General features: G+C 35.5%; 1 protein-coding gene across 1 annotated transcript; it reads left to right on the forward strand.

The window, feature by feature from the left end:
• Positions 1–6,127: 6,127 nt before the first annotated feature.
• ASPA (aspartoacylase) lies at positions 6,128–16,874 on the forward strand (the record flags this gene model as incomplete). The annotated part of the gene is made up of 6 exons (XM_084238509.1): positions 6,128–6,363; positions 9,476–9,671; positions 11,153–11,246; positions 14,209–14,316; positions 14,517–14,626; positions 16,677–16,874. 6 exons carry the CDS (start codon positions 6,128–6,130, stop codon positions 16,872–16,874), a joined length of 942 nt encoding a protein of 313 aa, XP_084094635.1.
• Between the last annotated feature and the right edge of the window lie 1,790 nt (positions 16,875–18,664).

Below are 18,664 nucleotides of genomic sequence, written 5' to 3' on the forward strand. Positions count from 1 at the left end.
ACCCCCGGAGAGGAGACTGAATGGTGCTGTGACCCCAAGCTCTGGCCCTTGGGGCGCTAGCCTGTCGCTTCCGGGCAAGCGCTTTATCCTCTCTAGACCTACATTTTCCTCCTCAGTAAAGGAGCGATAACAGTATTTACTTAATTGTCCTTAAAGTATTAAAGAATGAGCAGTCCTAGCAAACAATAAATGCTTAAAAAATATTAGCCATTATTGAGTAACAGTAGCTGCAGTTCATTGAGTGCTAATTGTAAACCAGGTATAGTAATTCTAGTTTGGGGGGGATTCAAAGACTATGTTTTGTTGTTACCATCTCATCTGACCTTTTGAAGGTCTTTGGGAATCTTTTGAAGGCTGGAATAAGTAAAGGGAAGAGGTGGAGAAGGCACAGAGATCAAGGGAAGGTTATCAGTAAAGACCTGAAACTATGAGACCATGAGATAATTTCTGTGATGATTATTAGGTCAAACAAAGGCGGGTATTAGGAAGTAGTTCTAGAGGAAGATTGAGCCCAAAGAGCAGAGAACTTTCACCGCCACACTAAGTAATAAACCTAACAAGAATGAGGATCTCCGTTTAATTTGACAAATACCTTGAACAATATATTTTAAAAGACTTGTATTCATCATGGTTCCAGAGAGGAGTTTTGTTGTTGGTGGTGGTGTTGTTTTTTAAATTTTTTTTAAAGATTTGTGTATTTATTTATTTATTTATACAAGCACTGGGTACAGTCAGAAGCGCGGGAGGGTGAGAGAATTCACCAGAGCCAGAGCGGGGAGCAGAGCAGGCAGAAGGACCGAAGTACACTGCTGAGGGGAGCAGCGGGCGGCAGGAGAGGTCTGCGCTCCATGTGGGACCCTCCTCCGGTGGCCGGGGACAGCCGGGGAATGAACCGGCACTGCAGAGGCTGCGAGCAGCTTCGCAACCCAGTGCTCAACCGCTGCGCCACCGGGGAGGCCCTGTTGTTGTTTTTAATAAAATGAGTAAAAGCTTCAGGGTAACGTATTTATATGACATATACTTACATATATACCTGCACACCTATACAACATCTCTCTGATATCCCCCCAAAAATAGATTTCTGATTTAAAATATATATATATATACCTACTAACAAACAATATCTTTTGCTACACCTGTAAGGAATGCAGACTTGAGCTATGTGGAATTTCTAGTAGCAATTTATAGACTTTTTTTTCCAAATGAGCTTGGTAATATTTTCCTTGTATTTTTCCCTACTACCATCCCTGTATCTCTTGTTCCTCTCCCTCCCCCAGCCCTCTTAACCTCAGAGCCCTTAGGATATTTATTGATGTCCACTGGTCTTTGAAAGTGTTATACACTATCAAATTGTCTGCTATGTAAATGTTAGGTAATTTTTTTTATCAATCTGATTTTGCTGTACATAATTCTCTCAAATTCCTTTCATTTTGTTGAAATTTCATCCTTTCTTATGGCTATATAATACCCCATGGTGAGAATATACCACATCTTCTTGATTCAATCATTGATTGGTCAACATTTAAGCTGCTTCCATGCCCTACCTATTATAAATCATGGTGCTATGAACATTATGGAACATATGGGTTTTGTGTTTATGGAATTGATGGGTTGTATGTATATCCATTTTTAGTTTTTTAAGATAAATCCAGATTTTCATAATGCCTTTCATAATGGCTGCAGCAATTTACATACCCACCAACAGTGAAAAATAGGTTTCCTTTTCTCCACATGCTCTCCAACACTTTATTGGGAGTCTTTTTAGTATGTGCTACTCTTGCAGGTGGGAGATGGCATTTCATTGTGTTTTTAATCCATACCTCTCCTATTAGAAGCTACAATGAACATTTTTCATATTTTTTTGCCTTCTGTATATATTCTTTGGTGAATCACCTGTTCATATCTGCTGCCCATCTATTAACTGTTATTTTTTATTGTTGAATTGTATGAGCTTTTAACGTATTTTGGATATTAATCGCTTCTCAGTTGTGCAAATGTTTTCTCCCATTCAATAGGGTATATATTTATAGTCTTGTATTTTCTTTCACTGTGTAGAACCTTTTTTTTTTAAGCTTTATTTTATTTATGCATACAACAGTTGTGGACATGGGAGTGGAGGGTGAGAGGATTCACCAGAGATGGAGTAGGGAGCAGAATTTACTGAAGAATTTACAGAAAGATTTACTCAAATACACTGCTGAGTGGACCAGCAGGTGAGACAGGAGAGGTCTGCTGTGCCATGTGGGTCAGCTCCCTGGCCAGGGATCAAACTTAGGCCATAATGGTCATAGCACTGAGCCTTAACCCCTAGGCCACCAGGGAGGCCCTGTGTAGAAGCTTTTTCACTTGAGGTGATCCCAGTGGTTTTTTTTTTTTTTAATTCTCTTGCCATAGGGATCAACTCACCGAAAATACCTTTATTATTGATATCCTAGAATGCATCAGCAATGTTTCCTTCTTTGTTTTTCTGTTGCACACATATCTAAATCTTTAATATATTTGTGGTTTATTTTTGTGTATGGATGAGAGAGTAATACAACTTCATTCTTTTGTATGTGACTTTTCAAGTTTCCCTACACTGTTTATTAGAGAAATTTTCCCCTATTTTTCTGTTCATAACTGTTTTATCATCAATTAGGTGCTAATACCTACAAGGATTTATTTCTAGGCTTTCAATTCTTTTCCATTGATCCATCTATCTATTTTTGTGATAATACCATATTGTTGTAGTACTGTTGCTTTATAGTAAAATTTGAAGTAAGGTAACATAATATCTTCATTTCCATTTTTTTCAGGGTTGTTTTTGCAATTCAAGGTCTTATGTGGTTCCCTATAAATTTCAAGATTTTTTTTCTGGAAAACTTTTTCAGTTTTTTTCTCTGAAAATATTACTGGTATTTTGATGAGGATTGCATTAAATTTGTACATCGCTTTAAGCAGGTTAGTCATTTTGAGTGTATTGATTCTCCCCGTCCATGAGCATGGGATATCCTTCCATCTCCTTATGTCACTATCTAAATCCTTTAGTAACATCTTAAAGTTCTCGTTGTATAGATCTTTTACTTCCTCTGTCAGGTGATTCTGAGTTATTTCTAAATGTAATCTTTAGGATTTTCTACATATAATACATTACTGGTGAATAGTAATAGTTTCACTTTCTCTTTACTAGTTGGCATTCCTTTATTTTTTGTTTTCATCTCTGACACTAGGCAAAGCCTCCAGTGCTAGGTGAAGTCACTGAGTACAAAGATTTTCACCATTGAGCAATATATTGGCTGTTGGTTTGTGATATACAGCCTTTATTATATTGAAGTAGATTTTTTCTATTCCCGTCTTGTTTATAGTTTTTATCATTAATGGGTATTGAATCTTATCAAATCATTTCTCTGCAGCAAAACTCATCTTGTTTGCTGTCTTGTTCTGGTTATCATTTCTTCCCACCTGAAAAGTTGATCAGGATAGAGGACTGCAATAGGGCCACAGGAGAAAGAGAAAATTAAAGTAGTGAAAGTAGTTTGATTACATGACTGCTAGATAATCACATTGTATATGAGATACCTCATGCACAATTGGAGAGAAGGCACTCCTTATCCCCCAATCATACTATTTTGGAAATAACCACACCTTAAAATTTGTTTCCCACAATGTTTCTGCCATCAATATATTGAACCCCCTTGACTATGAAAAATTTACTCTCTCTTTGTTTTAAACTATATTACTACAGTAATTTACTAATAAATCAGCCACCAATATTCAAAAAAATACTATAATGCTGGAATTTATAATTCTTTCAAGTACTTCAAAAAAACATTTAATATTCAACCTAATAGTGAGATAGTGACAACTAGAAATAGTTCCACTTTGTATACTATCAGTTCTCTATCTCAAAAAAAGAACTAATAAAAATTTATATGTGGGGCCCAAAATTTTAGAGTACTTTGGGAAACAGGGAGTTAAAAATCTTTTGGAAGTTAAGTTGGTATAAGAGTATGAAAAGACTCCATTGCTCTAAGTTCTAAGGAAATGCTCTCTTTTTACTCTAATAAAGCTTTCTGGAGAAGACAAACTCTGTACACAATAAACAAGGTAAGTATAGGACAGAATTACTGCAGTTCATTAACTCTCAAAAAGTTATTCATTTTGACATGCAAGGGAAACTTTATGAATGTTAATTGTACTTCAAAGTGCTGATCTGTTAGAATTCCATAAAACAAGCTTGAAATGCAAGTCATTTGTGCCAGCTACAAGTAAATAACTGAAACAGCATTTCCAGACAGACTAGGGCAAAGGACAGAACTAACCACAAATTGTTAGAAAAGAAGCAAAACATAATCCTGTTAATGATCCACCATAATTATTGTTTTTAAAATTGAAGTAACTAAACAATACAGCTATCATTTTATATCATGTTTATATTTGTACTTGTTTTCATCATAGACAATGAAGTGTTCAGTGTACATTAAAGTGGGTAGAAAATCAAAGGCTACAGGGACTTTTTCTTAGTAACTTTAATGTGTAAATTTAGATTTTATTATTTTGTTTTATCTGCATTATAATTTCTTAAAGGGAAATAATAGGAATTGGTTTACTAAATACTATGAAGCATTCACATTTTATATGTATTTTGTATAAATGTATTTATAATACATGTATAGATACATGTATATACATGTATCATAAATACATGTATCATAAATACATGTATCATGTATTTTGTTTGTATGCTTGTTTGTTTCTGGAGCACACTGTAGTGACTGTTTATGTGAATTCTAAAAGAACAAAATTAGAATTTTGAGAAGACTAAAAATAACAGGGAGCACTTTACTCTTCTGTGAAAACCACTAGACTTAGAATCAGAAAACCTGATCCCAGGCCTAATTTTCTTGTGTTATATGTGGAACCTTACCCAAATTATTTAACCTTGCTTTCCTTTACCACTGAAATGGGGGTTCGATACCTAACCCACCCTATCTTACAAAGTGATTATATGAATAAACTGAGGTGACATGCTATAAATTAAAATACTCTGAAATTGTAATGAATAATTCTTGTTATATCCTGTCAAATAATCTAGCATTACTAGTACATAGTATTTCCTGTTGAACATATTTGACTTTCTAGATGACTGAGCATGAAATCAAATCAGATTTGCTTGTAATCATCTTAGTATTCTGCATAGTTTCCTCTAACAAGACCCCCTCTTGAGTAACACATTCCAGTGGAGATTTCCTGCTGCCAGTAAGACTATGTCTATATAAATTCATAAAATGTAGCTGTATATATTTAGCTGCCCCAAGACATTTTCACTCATTGCAAAAATTTGAAATTACTAATAGTTGCTTTTCTTTTAGTATACAGAGGCCAAAAGTGAGGAAAATTCCTGAGGAAGCCAAAATAGAATTACCAACAATTTCATGAGAAAGAAATTTAAGCATGTTCCAAAGTAGTTTTTTTAAGTCCCATTCATTGTTGATTTGGTCCTTGTGTCTCTGGCCATGAAAAAGCATTCTGACAGAAAGTGCTGGTTCCAGAGTGGGTCTCTGTGGATCTGCCTCTGGCAGGTTATAGAGATAAGATTTAAATGTCCTCAGATAATGAAAAGTTCCTGAATCATACAGAGAAGAAATGTTTTTGAATGCAAGTGGAAATGTAAATATTGAATAATAACATGCATATTATGGCCCATATCCTTATTTTTATATTTTTGAGGATTAGGGATGTATAAACATATTTTTATTATTACAAGTAGTTATGAAAGCACCCTTAGGTGACATTCTAGCTGAAGGGAAAACAGGATTTTTGTATTAGTTGGAAATGCTAATCTGTTATTGTATTTAGATCTGCTGACCATTTGAGGGAGTTAGAAGTTAAAGCAAACAGCAGAATCTCTTGTTGATCTTTGCATATTTTAATCCAAATATGGTAAAGGGCAGGACTAAAGAAGGAAGTGCCCATATAATAAACAGATCTCAGAACTTGTAACAGAAAATTAAAATATATTCCGTGCAAGAACTCTGCACTTTGCACTTTGGTTAAAGTCTCATTGAGACATAAATCTTTCTTAAGAAATTAAGTTTTCTTTGCTCTCTTTCTCAGTTGCAGAAATTAGATAAAACTACTTGACAAAATGACTACTTGTCACTTTGACGGAGATCCTATAAAAAAGGTTGCTATCTTTGGAGGAACTCATGGGAATGAGCTAACAGGAGTATTTCTAGTTAAGCACTGGCTAGAGAATGGCGCTGAGATTCAGAGAACAGGGCTTGAGGTAAAGCCATTTATTACCAATCCAAGAGCAGTGAAGAAGTGTGCCAGATATATTGACTGTGACCTTAATCGAGTTTTTGACCTTGAAAATCTTGGGTAAGTCTGCATCTTGTATTGTGCGCATGTGTGTGTGTGTGTGTAAAGTGGACTGTGGGAGAGAACATGTAAATGTATATGCATGTGATACTAGTACGTATTGTTGCTAATGTAAAATCACTTTCACTTTTAATCATACTCCATTATGAATTGCACAACACTCTAAACCGAGCGTTCACATGATATTTTATAAACTTTTTAAAGCACCACACTGTTCTGAACTGGCTTTCTTTTTAAATGTATTTTACAAAGACTGAAGCATAAGTAACTAAGTTTATTACTTTTTTGCTTTAAATTGGTGTTTTACCAGTGTGCTTGCACACAAATGTATTATTAACTTTCTAGGTTATTCACTACTTTTTTATTATTCAATTCTGTTTATGGTAGTTTATAAAGTTCTAGTCAAGAAAAATGCGATGTTCCAATTATGTCTTTAATGAAAGAGTGACTAAAAACCTATCATCAGAAAACATTAAAACATTCTGTGATCTGATGAGTAGATGTATTTAACTCAGTGGTGAATTAATGAGAGGTGAAGGCTGACTTATTTATAACACATTATATATACAGTCATAACACCCTAGGTATGTCTTTATTAACTATTTTTGCCTTTGATTACATCATTATAGGTACTACTATAGATATATAGGCTTCTAAGTACTTGCTTTTTAACTGCTTCTTCTCATTTACCTAAAAATATTATTGAATACCTACTCTTCTCGGGGCACCGTAGGAGTTCAAAACTATGTATAAAGTGGTTTCTACACTCCAGGAGTTGGCAGACTACTAGCTATAAGACATGCACAGATATGCCTCTCACAGTACTGCTTTATGTGCTGATTTTCTATTAAATGCGATCTGAGTTCAGAGGTTACCTAAGTTAAATCTCACCACAAATCAAAGGATGATTACTATATAGTACAAATATATCTTACTTTATGAAATAGATGTTTTTCAGAGCAATTATATGTTAGTTATATACCTTGTGTGGTAAGTCACAGTTTTACTGACTTTTTTTTCATTTTTAGCATAAATTTTGATTTCAGAAATGTTTTATTGTCATGACTCAAGTTATGTTGACACAAGTAATGTTTATCCACCTAAAATAGTTGCTAAATAATGTTTATATTACAAGTAAGAATTTGTTGAAAAATAACTCTCTTAGTTGTTGTTTGTTGAAAATTAACTCTCTTAGTTGTTGTGTTATCTTCCCAAATAACCTTGAAATGGACTAGGGTAAGTTTTCTTTTTATGACTACTCAGTGGTATATATTTCAGTGAAAACAGTCTTTTAAATTAAATTCTCTTCCTATATGTTACCTTTAACACTGTTTAGAAGCTAGACAGTTCTCTCAGGGCATTTATGAAGATTTATGAGATGATAAACTACCTTTTTCAGTCCCCCCTTTCCCAAATTTGTTCCTATTGCTGTATTCTGCATCTCAGTGATGTCACCATTAGCCACCAAATCCCCTATGGAAATTATCTTACAACTTTCCCTGTTCCCCCACATCTGCCTAGTGGTTTGTAAGTCATTCAGTTATTCAGGTACTGAATAATTGCAAGTGTTTCACAAAATCAAACTTTCTCTCAATTTTCACTGCCCTAGTTATTTCCTCTTACTATATTTTTAAAGAAATACCAGAGCAACCTCCTAATGACTCTTTCTGCATCTTCTTTTACTCTTCCTGACATCAGTTCTCTGTATTATGGCAGCTATAGAGGGATCATCCTAACACAAATTTATCATGTCTCTTCCCTGCTGAAAATCCTTCCCAAATCCCCTATAGATTTAAATAACTTCATATAGCTAATACCACCCTTTAGGATCTTCCCTCTACCTATTTTTTTGGCTTTATCTCTTTGGATTCTTCCTGTGGTACTTGGAACTCCAGACATGATAATTCAAAGTCCCATTATCTTTGAAAACTTCAAGCCTTGACTCTGAGAAACTGAGTGACTACTGGTGTCATTTGTTCACATGGGAAAGAATTAGAAGCAAATCAGTTGGTGGTGAAAGGACTTATAGAGTTGTTTGTGAATTCATTTTTTAAGTGTGTGTGTGTATGTGTGTGTGTGTGTGTGTATAAAAAACATATATATGTTAGGGACTATGTTTAATTGCTTATAACAGAAACCTGAAAACAGTGGCTTGAACAAATAGCGTTTCTTTTCCATAAATAATGAGTTCAGAGGTCACGAGTCCAGGGCTGCTACAGCAGCTCAGTGATAAATCCTCAGGCCTTTCCATCTTACCACTAGACCATCTTTAGCATGCATCTTTTGTCCTCTTGATTTTTGTTTCTTAGTCCAAAAAAATGGGTGCTCCAGCTTCTTGATTGCTTTCCAGGTAGGGATTATTCAGGTGAAACTGTAGGTCCCTAGAAGATACTAGAAAAAGTAGTCAGGGCATGAAAATAAATTAAATTAGAGAGAAATGAAGTTGAATGACTTAATGAGGAAAAATCTGTTTAAACCATCATCATGTATGGTAAAAAATGTATCCTAACCATTGTGGGAGAAGAAGAGTGGGCAGAGAGGGATTCATTTGAGAAGCCAATAAAAAGCTATTACCCCTCATCCACATTTCATTTTTTTTTCAGCGTTTACAGACTTTTGTCTGCAAAACTTGTCCGTAGACCATTAGTGATTCCTGGACTTCAACTAGGAATCCCTAATTGGTTTGTGTGAGCACCTACATTTAATTGTTTTAGTGCATTAGATCTAGCTAGAGTATACATTATATATAAATGCATTTGATGGTCTGGTCCCATAGTAGCCCAGTACATATAAACTACTGAGAAGCTGATGGTTAACTAATGAGTAGATTTTATTCAAAGTGGAAGTCAAATGGTAAATTCTGTTTGAAATGGCCTTCCTGTGACTAGCCATATAAATGATTATTTGCAGGTATGTCAATGCAGCATTATATGGAATCAAATGGAGGTAAAAATGTAATTTTTCACTTATAAACTTTCCATATGTTTCCCTTCCCTCACAGATTTTTCATATTAATGATTTGGCAACGGGTTCCTTATACACTGTGTTCTTATTGTATATTTGTTATTTTAGCCACAGATGTTATTAATATTTTTCTTTCTGCTAATAACAGCAAAAAAATGTCAGAGGATTTGCCATATGAAGTGAGAAGGGCTCAAGAAATAAACCATTTATTTGGCCCAAAAGATAGTGAAGATTCCTATGACATTATTTTTGACCTTCACAACACTACTTCTAATATGGGTTGCACTCTTATTCTTGAAGATTCCCGGAATGACTTTTTAATTCAGATGTGTCATTATATTAAGGTAACGTCAATGTTATTTATTTATAAGTTAGCATAGAGCCTGTACTTTTAAGTCAAATGCGGATATGAACAAGAAGGAAAGGGTTAGGAGGAGTGCCCCGGAGAGATGGGGAGTGTAAGGAGCACCAGAAGAGAGTCAGTGGCACAGGCAGAAGAAAAGGAAATGCATAAAAGAATAAATATGATGAATAAAATAATAAAATATGTGATTCTTATGTCTTTGAAATCTCTTATAATAATTCTTATGTCTTATAAATATATAATTCTTATGTCTTATAAATCTCTTATCCAGACAGCCATCAATCACAGGCTAGTTGGTAAACCTGAGTAAAATGGGTACCAAAATTTAAATGATAGGGTGGAAATACTTCAACTACAGTTTTAGGAAGCTCAAGTAACAGGCATTTAAAGCTAACTAAGGAACAATGATTAAAAGATTGACTCTTTAGTACTACCTTTTTTGTCATTTGATTTAGGTACTTCAGTAATCACCAATCTTTCAGTACCTCATACAACAAATAATTGTAGTATGTACTTCATACAACAGAAATCTAGAAGATGAAAACGGTAGCCATCCAGTGTCTATAGCTAGAGAAAAATTGCTGGAAAATACCTACCAAGCAAAAACAAAATAATGAGTTATATTCTTATTTCTGAATTATAGATAACCTTCCTTCCAAAAACCTAGTATGATTTAGTGAAAAGAGTTTTAGCAATGTAGCTAGAAGCAGCTGGTTTCAAATCCTGGTTTTGTCATTTACAAACCTCGGACAAGATGCTCAGCTCCCAAAACCTTGCTTTCTTCATTTTGTAAAATTGGTTAATAACACTTAACCTCATACGACTATAAACATAAATGAGATAAATATTTAAAGTTTTTAGCCTAATATCTAACATAGTAAAGGTTAATTTTTGTGAAATGCTGTTGTTTTTGTTTCCCTTGAGTGTTTAATAACTAGATAGTAATTCTGGGAGGAGATCATAATGCAGCTATTCTTTTACTCCTTAAAGGGAGAGCTGAATGCTTTGGTTACCAGGCACCAGAGAAGCCTGACTGGCATTGTCATCAAAACTGGGAGGCCTGTTTTGAATTCTCATTCACATAAGTGGGGGTTGGGGAAGTTCCCCAACATATGTAGAGACCTGGACCACAGAAATAGAAACTGACTTCTTTAGGATACCAAGACTAAGCTAAATAGTAAGTGTAACAAATGTTGGGGAAAAAATACAAAATCCATTCAGAAGGAAATTTTATTTCATACTCTTTGATCTGGATTCAGAAAATCATTTACTATACATTTTACCCAGAACACTATTCATAATTCAAATATACAATAATAATATTGGGTCTTAGGGTATGTTTCATAAAGCTAATCTTAGTTGATAAAGTAAAATATACTGAAGGCATTATTGACTCTAGCAGCAAACAGAATAAAAACATGGTCTTTGCATAATAAAAAAGATGTTTTAAATTCTTTTCAGACTTCTTTAGCTCCATTGCCTTGCTATGTCTATCTTATTGAGCATCCTTCCCTCAAATATGCAACCACCCGTTCCATAGCCAAGTATCCTGTTGGTAAGTCCTATTTCCCATTATCACACTGAACAAACTATGTCCTGGATGAAACGCTGATAAAATTATTTTTAAAGCATATTTGTTTGTTTATTTTCATTGATGTAACATTGGCTTATAACACTGTATATGGTTTAGAGGTATAGGTATAGGTTTAGAGGTATACACCCTTCAGATGTATGTTACCACACCACACCCTCCACCAACACACCCACAGTCCCCCACCATAGACCCTTGTGCCCCTTCCCATTTTGCTTCCCCTTCTCCTCTACCTCTGGTCCCTTCAGTTCTGTAGTGGGACTTCTAGGGCTTGTTACTGGCTTTATCTGACCGTTTGTTTTGCTTCTCTATATTCTGCATATAAGTGAAACTATCTAGTGTTTGTCTTACTCCTTCTGATTTACTTCAATTAGCATTATCCTCTCCATGTCCATCCTCCAGTTGTCACAAATGGCAAGAGTGTCTTTTCTTATAACTCAATAGTATTCTGTTGTGCATATGTAAATATATATATATATTTATATATATCACATCTTCCTAACCCTCATCTGATCTGACCTCATCTAATCTGACCTTGAGCACTTAGGTGGTTTTTCTAACTGGGCGATTGTTAATAGTGCTTCAGTGAACCTAAGAGTGCATATATCCCTTTGAATTAGCATTTTCATGTCCTTAGGAGTAGAATTGCTGAATTAAATGGTAGATATATTTTTAATATTTTGGGAGCCCCTACATTATTTTTCTACTATGTTGGATAGTAGTGGTGAAAGTAGACATCCTTATAACAGATATTAGGGAAACTTTCAGTTTTTCACTATTGAGAATAATATTAGCTATAGGTTTACATTTTTTTACCTTATTATGTTAAGAAATGTTTCATCTATCTCCAGTTTTTTTAAGGTTTTTATCCTGTATGGAAGTTGGATTTTTTTTTAAAGACTTACTTATTCATGCGTATAAGAACCGGGGTACAGGCCAGATGCGCGGGAGGGTGAGAGGATTCACCAGAGACAGAGTGGGGAGCAGAACAGGCAGATCTACTGAAATACACTGCTGAGGGGAGCAGTGGGTGAGCAAGGAGAGGTCTGTCACACGTTGTGGCATTCTCGCCAGCCCAGCCAGGATCGAACCGGCGCTGCAGAGGCTGCAGACAGCTTCACAGCGCTGTTCTCAATCACCTGCGCCACCAGGGGAGGCCCGGAAGTTGGATCTTATCAACTGCTTTCCCTGCATCTGTTTTTACAACCATATAGTTTTTCTTTCCTTTTGTTAATGTGGTTAATCTACATTGGTAGATTTTCAGCTGTTGAGCCATCATCATCTCCCTGGAAAATATCCCACTTGATCATGGTGTATGATCCTTTTAATGCATTGTTGAATTCAGTTTGCTGAGATTTTGTTGAGGATTTTTGTATCTATATTCATCAGGGAAATTGGTCTGTAGTTTTCTTTGCTTGTGTTATCTCTTTCTGGCTTTGGTATCAGGGTAATATTGGCCTCATAAAATGTATTTGGAAACATTCCCATTTTCTCAATTTTTTGGAAGAGTTTGAGAAGGACAGGTTATTAGTTTGTCTTTGAAGGTATTGAAGAACTCACTAGTGGAACTCCCTGGCCCTGGGCTTTTGTGTTTTGGGACATTTTTGATTACTGTTTCCATGTCCTTGTTTGTAATTGGTCTGTTCAGGTTTTCTTTCTGATTAAGTCTTAGAAGGTTGTATATTTCTAAGAATTTGCCTGTGTCTTCTGGATTATTCACTGGCTTAGAGTTGTTCATAGTAATTTCTTATGACCCTCTGTATTTCTTAGATGTCTATTGTAACTCTCTTTTGTTTCTATTTATTGAATTTTCTCCCTGTTTTTCCTTTGAGCCTCGCTAGAGGTTTGTCTATTTTGTATCCAGCTTTTGGTTTCATTAATCTTTTGGATTGTCTTTCTGATTTCTATTTCTAATTTTTATTATTTCCTTCCTTCTACTGGTTTTTGATTTCATTTGCTCATCTTTTTCTTTTCCTTAAGGTGAAAGGTAAGATTATTTATTTGAGCTCTTGTTTCTTGATTTGAACCTATATTGCTATATACTTCCCACCTAGTACTTTTTGTGCTGTGTAGCATATGTTCTGGTAAGGTGTTTCCTCATTTTCATTTGTCTTAAGGTATTTTAAATTTCTTTGATTCCTCATTAACTCAGTAGTCATTCAGTAGTGTGTTGTTTGCTCTCCACATATTAGAGGTTTTTCCTTCTTTTGTGGTTTATTTCTAATTTAATACCATTGTGATCAGAGATTTCAATCTTCATGAAGATATTGACACTTATTTTGTGTCCCAACTGGTGGTCTATCATGGAAAACATCCCACAGGCACTTGAGAAGAGTATGTATTCATTATTTTTAGTGTGCAGTGCCCTATAAATATCTGTTGAGTCCTTGTGGTCTACCATATCAGGATGAGTTGTTATGTTAAGAGCAAGAATGTTGCTTTAGGGTCAAATGATCGTCATGTTGATTTAAATTCATACCTTATCTAGACTAGAGTTCCGTGGCTAAATAGATGTCTTTCCTACTGTCGAAGTTTAATGATAGGCTTATGATAGGTTTTGTTTGTGACCATGTGTTATTTTATTGAATATAAGTATAAATTTGTTTACCCCTCCTACTATATTATGGTTTTTAGATATTTTAGCACTGTTGAAGGATATTTAAAGAAAAAACCTTACTACATTAACATACCTGATAATTTTCCATGGTCTCTCCCAGTCTTTATTCATTGTGCATATAACTTGTACATGTAAATGTTCTACTTTATTTTTTGCCATACCATTTTGTTGCAAATATTTTCCATGATGCTACATGCTCTACCTTCTTAATAATTTTTAATTATGGGATTCTACATATTGATATATTCAAGTCTTCAAACATGTATTATATTGTAATAATAAATGTGACTCTCTTCTCTTCTGCAATAGGCGTAGAAGTTGGTCCCCAACCTCACGGAGTTCTGAGAGCAGATATTTTGGATCAAATGAGAAAAATAATTAAACATGCCCTTGATTTTGTACATAATTTCAATAAAGGTAAGTAATTTCAATGAATGGAGTTGTTTCTCTAATTGTAAAAGTGTGTGTGTGTGTGTGTGTGTGTGTGTGTGTGTGTTCTCCCTGTAACAGTCCTCATTTTTTTGGTTATTGTTCTTCCTTCCTTAAAATATTAACTTCCCATTTTCAGGAGGTTTTTTATTTTGTCATCGCTATTATACATATTGTTTTTGCTATAGGAAAAGAATTTCCTCCCTGTACTATTGAAGTCTATAAAGTACTGGAAAAAGTTGACTATCCCAGGAATAAATGTGGAGAAATTACTGCTATTATCCACCCTAATCTGCAGGTAACATTTATTATTTTTTAAAATATTCAAAATGATGATGCCTTATATTTGACTAGAACTTTACAGCTCATAAGGCATTTACATACTCAGTGCATTTGATGCTCTCAAAAACATAGCAATATAGATTAGATATTCAGTTCTTCACGCAACAGATATTTGTTGAGCATATCCTGTGCTAGCTGTGGGGATACATCCCTAAACATGGTCTCTACTCTCATGGAATTTATCATCTAGATAAACTAAAGTCTAAACTGTAACCTAGAAATTAAAATAACCAGATACCGTAACAGAATAGTGAGGTGGAGGAGACATGGTCACACACAGTCTCTCAGAGAAGATAAAATTCCTGCCCAAATGTAATGGGCAGGAATTATTATGTCTGTTTCGGAGGCTCAGAAGTGAAATCCTTCCTATAATAATATAGCTATCAATGGCAGATTCAGAGCTAATGCTTTTTGCACTTGACCTAATTGCTGCCTGTGATCACCACTGAATAAGTCAGAATAAAATAATCCGGACTTCTTTTCAGAACATTTTCTGCCACCATTCCCTGACTGCTCAGAACCCTGGTAACTGCTTCTTATATGGTCTGATCAATAATGGCACGGTGAAGGAGAAAGAAAAGGATCTTGGGAGAGTATACAAGGCTTAAATCTGGAACAGACAAAGATAAAGGCAAAGCAGGGAGGAACAAAGTTTCCATCCCCCCCAGTCTGAGGACCCTACCCACCTTCAGGCCTCAGAGAGGGAGGATATCTGGTACATTATCAAAGCTGGGGACTTTAAACCCTTTTTGAGACATCCCAGGTAATTATAATTTATAGCCAGCATTGAGAAAATGGCTCTAATGCAATGTTTCTCAAACTTTAATGCTGCACATGTAAATCTCTGGGGATCTGCTAGCATGAAGGTTTTGATTTAGTAGGTCTACAGCAGGAATGAAAATGTGCTTTTCTAATAACTTGCAGGTAATGCTGATATTAGAAATACAAAATCTCAGGGCCCCACCCCAGCCCCATAGAATCAGAATCTGCATTTTAACAAAATCTCTATGTGATTTGCAAATATGTCACAGTTTGAAAATTAATGCTCTTAAGGTCCCTGTAGTGTGTCAGCACTCGTGTTTTCACATTCAAAGGTTCAAATCCCTGGTACAGACAGTTTCAGATAGCTCCATTTTTAACCACATTATGAAGACACATATTGTGATAACAAGTCTTATCCTAGGCTTTAACCAGTCATCCACCACCCCTCACCAATCTCCATCAGAAAAGAACTTCCTGGGCCTCCCCAGTGGCGCAGTGGTTGAGCGCTGGGTTGCGAGGCTGCCTGCAGCCTCCGCAGTGCCGGTTCAATCCCAGGCTGCTCCCCGGCCACCAGAGGAGGGTCCCACATGGCGTGTGGACCTCTCCTGCCGCCCGCTGCTCCCCTCAGCAGTGTGCTTCGGTCCCTCTGCCTGCTCTGCTCCCCACTCTGACTCTGGTGAATTCTCTCACCCTCCGCGCTTCTGACTGTACCCAGTGCTTGTATAAATAAATAAATAAATCTTTTAAAAATAAATAAATAAATAAAAGAATATAAAAGAAATTAAAAAAAAAAAGAAAGAAAAGAACTTCCTTGTATGCAGGCACAGCATTACTCATATTTATGTCCCCAACAGAGAAATTTTTTGCCCACATTAGAGTCTTAATGGATATCTCCTAAATTTTGCTGAGCAGAATTTAACTCCAGCAAGCAAATGAAAAAGAATATACACATAGGGAGATAATACATTTAGTTTTTCCTTTTAACATTATAAATCTCTTTGACAACATTCAAGGCAACCTTGGTATTAAAGAAAGCTCATGTATCAGCTATAAAAATTAAAAGGGAACTCTTAACATCGCTGCCAAAATAACTCAATATCCATTTAGTCAGATTACCACAAGTGTCTCAAGGCATCTCAAGAATGCAATGCTGTCATTTGTTAGTTGTATAGACATTGACATAACATTTTTAGAGTGAGAGAAAAGCCAAATATAATTTATGTATTTTAATTGTTTCCTGAGAGGATCAAGACTGGAAACCATTGCACCCTGGGGATCCCATGTTTTTAACTCTTGATGGAAAGACTGTTCCATTGGGCGGAGACTGTACGGTGTACCCTGTGTTCATAAATGAAGCTGCATATTATGAAAAGAATGAAGCTTTCGCAAAGACAACTAAATTAACACTCAATGCAAAAAGTATTCACTCCTCTTTACATTAGAAGTCACTTCTAGCTTGCTGCTTATCCAGTATCTTGAAAAACTCTACTAGATTGTAAGCTCCTGGAGAGCAGGACTGTGCCTCACTCAGCTTCACATCCCCTGCACTGAGTCTAGTGCCTTGCACACAGTGAGCATTCAGGTGAATTTCTTGAATGAATAAATTAATGAATATTTTTAAAGATATCATACTTTATGTATGTAGCTTACTTGAAGAAATGCATTTCTTATTTCTGCATAGCTTTTTATACATGGTACTTTGATAGTTTAATATTCTTAATACATAGCCTTTAAGTTCAAATATAAAAATTGAAAGAGATACTGTACGCCCCAAAAAAGTACTACTTTGGGCAGAGAATTAAGTGTGGTATGTTTTCAAGTAATGTGTAAATGTTATTAGAAACTAATGGTGCAGACTTACTCTTTTTAAATTCTATGCTATTTCATATTTGAATTAATGATGATATTAAGTATCCAATCAATAAACATTAGTAATAGTTGTGATACCCATAGGAGATTTTTAAATGTTCTTTTGAAGATGAAATGTGAATGACAAATGAGGGCTGATTGTTAATGTACCATCATGAATAAATGAAGAAACTCTGAATGGTCCTTTGCCCACAAAGCGTCTCCTCACTAGCGTGCCCTCTTGCTCCTAATGTTCCTTCCCCACGTGGCAAAGGCGTAAGAGGCATATTCCTCACAGCTGTCACTTCTCATTTTGAAAGAACACACTTGCTCTCTCCCCAGCCGATATGTGAGGATGTCCCTGTGCTCCAGCAGCATAGGTGGGAGCTCCAGCAGCAGAGGGCAGGGGACACTAGTGGAAATATGACCCACATCCATGTCTCTGGTTTGCAAATACATTCTTTCAGGAAATTTCCCTGTGTTCTAAATACCCAAGTCCCTCACCTCCCATGATTCTTCTTTTCAAAGGTCCTTGGGCTGAAATGCTGCTTTCCTCTCTTTCCAGCCCCTGCAGGAACCCTCCTCTAGGGCCAAAGCAGCCAAGTAAGGGGCATTTTTATCCCATGATTTGGACCCCAAAACACTCATGTTAACAGTTTCAAATGTATTTACCAAAATCATACTAACGTTTTCTGAACAGATATAGATACATTTTCATTCTTCCAGAGCATGCCCCATTAAGCCAAATTTTATTCCTTATTCAGTGTTCTCTATTGTACAATTAAACTGTTTCTAATTATTTCAGCACTTTTGTGGTACTTTACCAAAATCATTTTCACTGCAATAAAGTCTCTTCCTTCTGAAATCTGTTGTAAAAAATTATCAGTTTTTGTATTTACAAGCTTTACCCAGTTTCCTGGGTATCCCACTGTGAGTGTTACTTGATGTTTTATGTCTAAGTCCAATTTTTCTGGGTCAATTTTTTCCAGATGTAAATTTTGGCAATACTTTGTTCTTCCATCAAATTTTAGCTACAAAATTTACAATGTGCAATTTTCCTCTCATTTTATTTAGTTTTATATTTGTATTATTTCTATCAAGTCTAATTTTCTTTGACACATTTATAGTCACCAGAGCATCTAATTAAATGTGATTTTTTTAAAAAATATAACATTGCTATGTGACTTTAGCCACTTTCAGTCTCACTTTGGTTATTTCTAATAATCTGCAGACTCATTTTTCTCAATTACTAAATGTGGGTTAATTGTTTGTAATAATAGTGCCCCTCTCCTGGGATTAGTGTGAGGATTCAGTGGGCCAGTGCATGTGAGCACTTATCACAGTGCCTAGGACAGAGTATGTACTTAATACATTATTCACATTC

This window comes from Talpa europaea (genome assembly GCF_964194135.1).
Source record: "Talpa europaea genome assembly, chromosome: 7".
Lineage (NCBI taxonomy): Eukaryota > Metazoa > Chordata > Mammalia > Eulipotyphla > Talpidae > Talpa > Talpa europaea.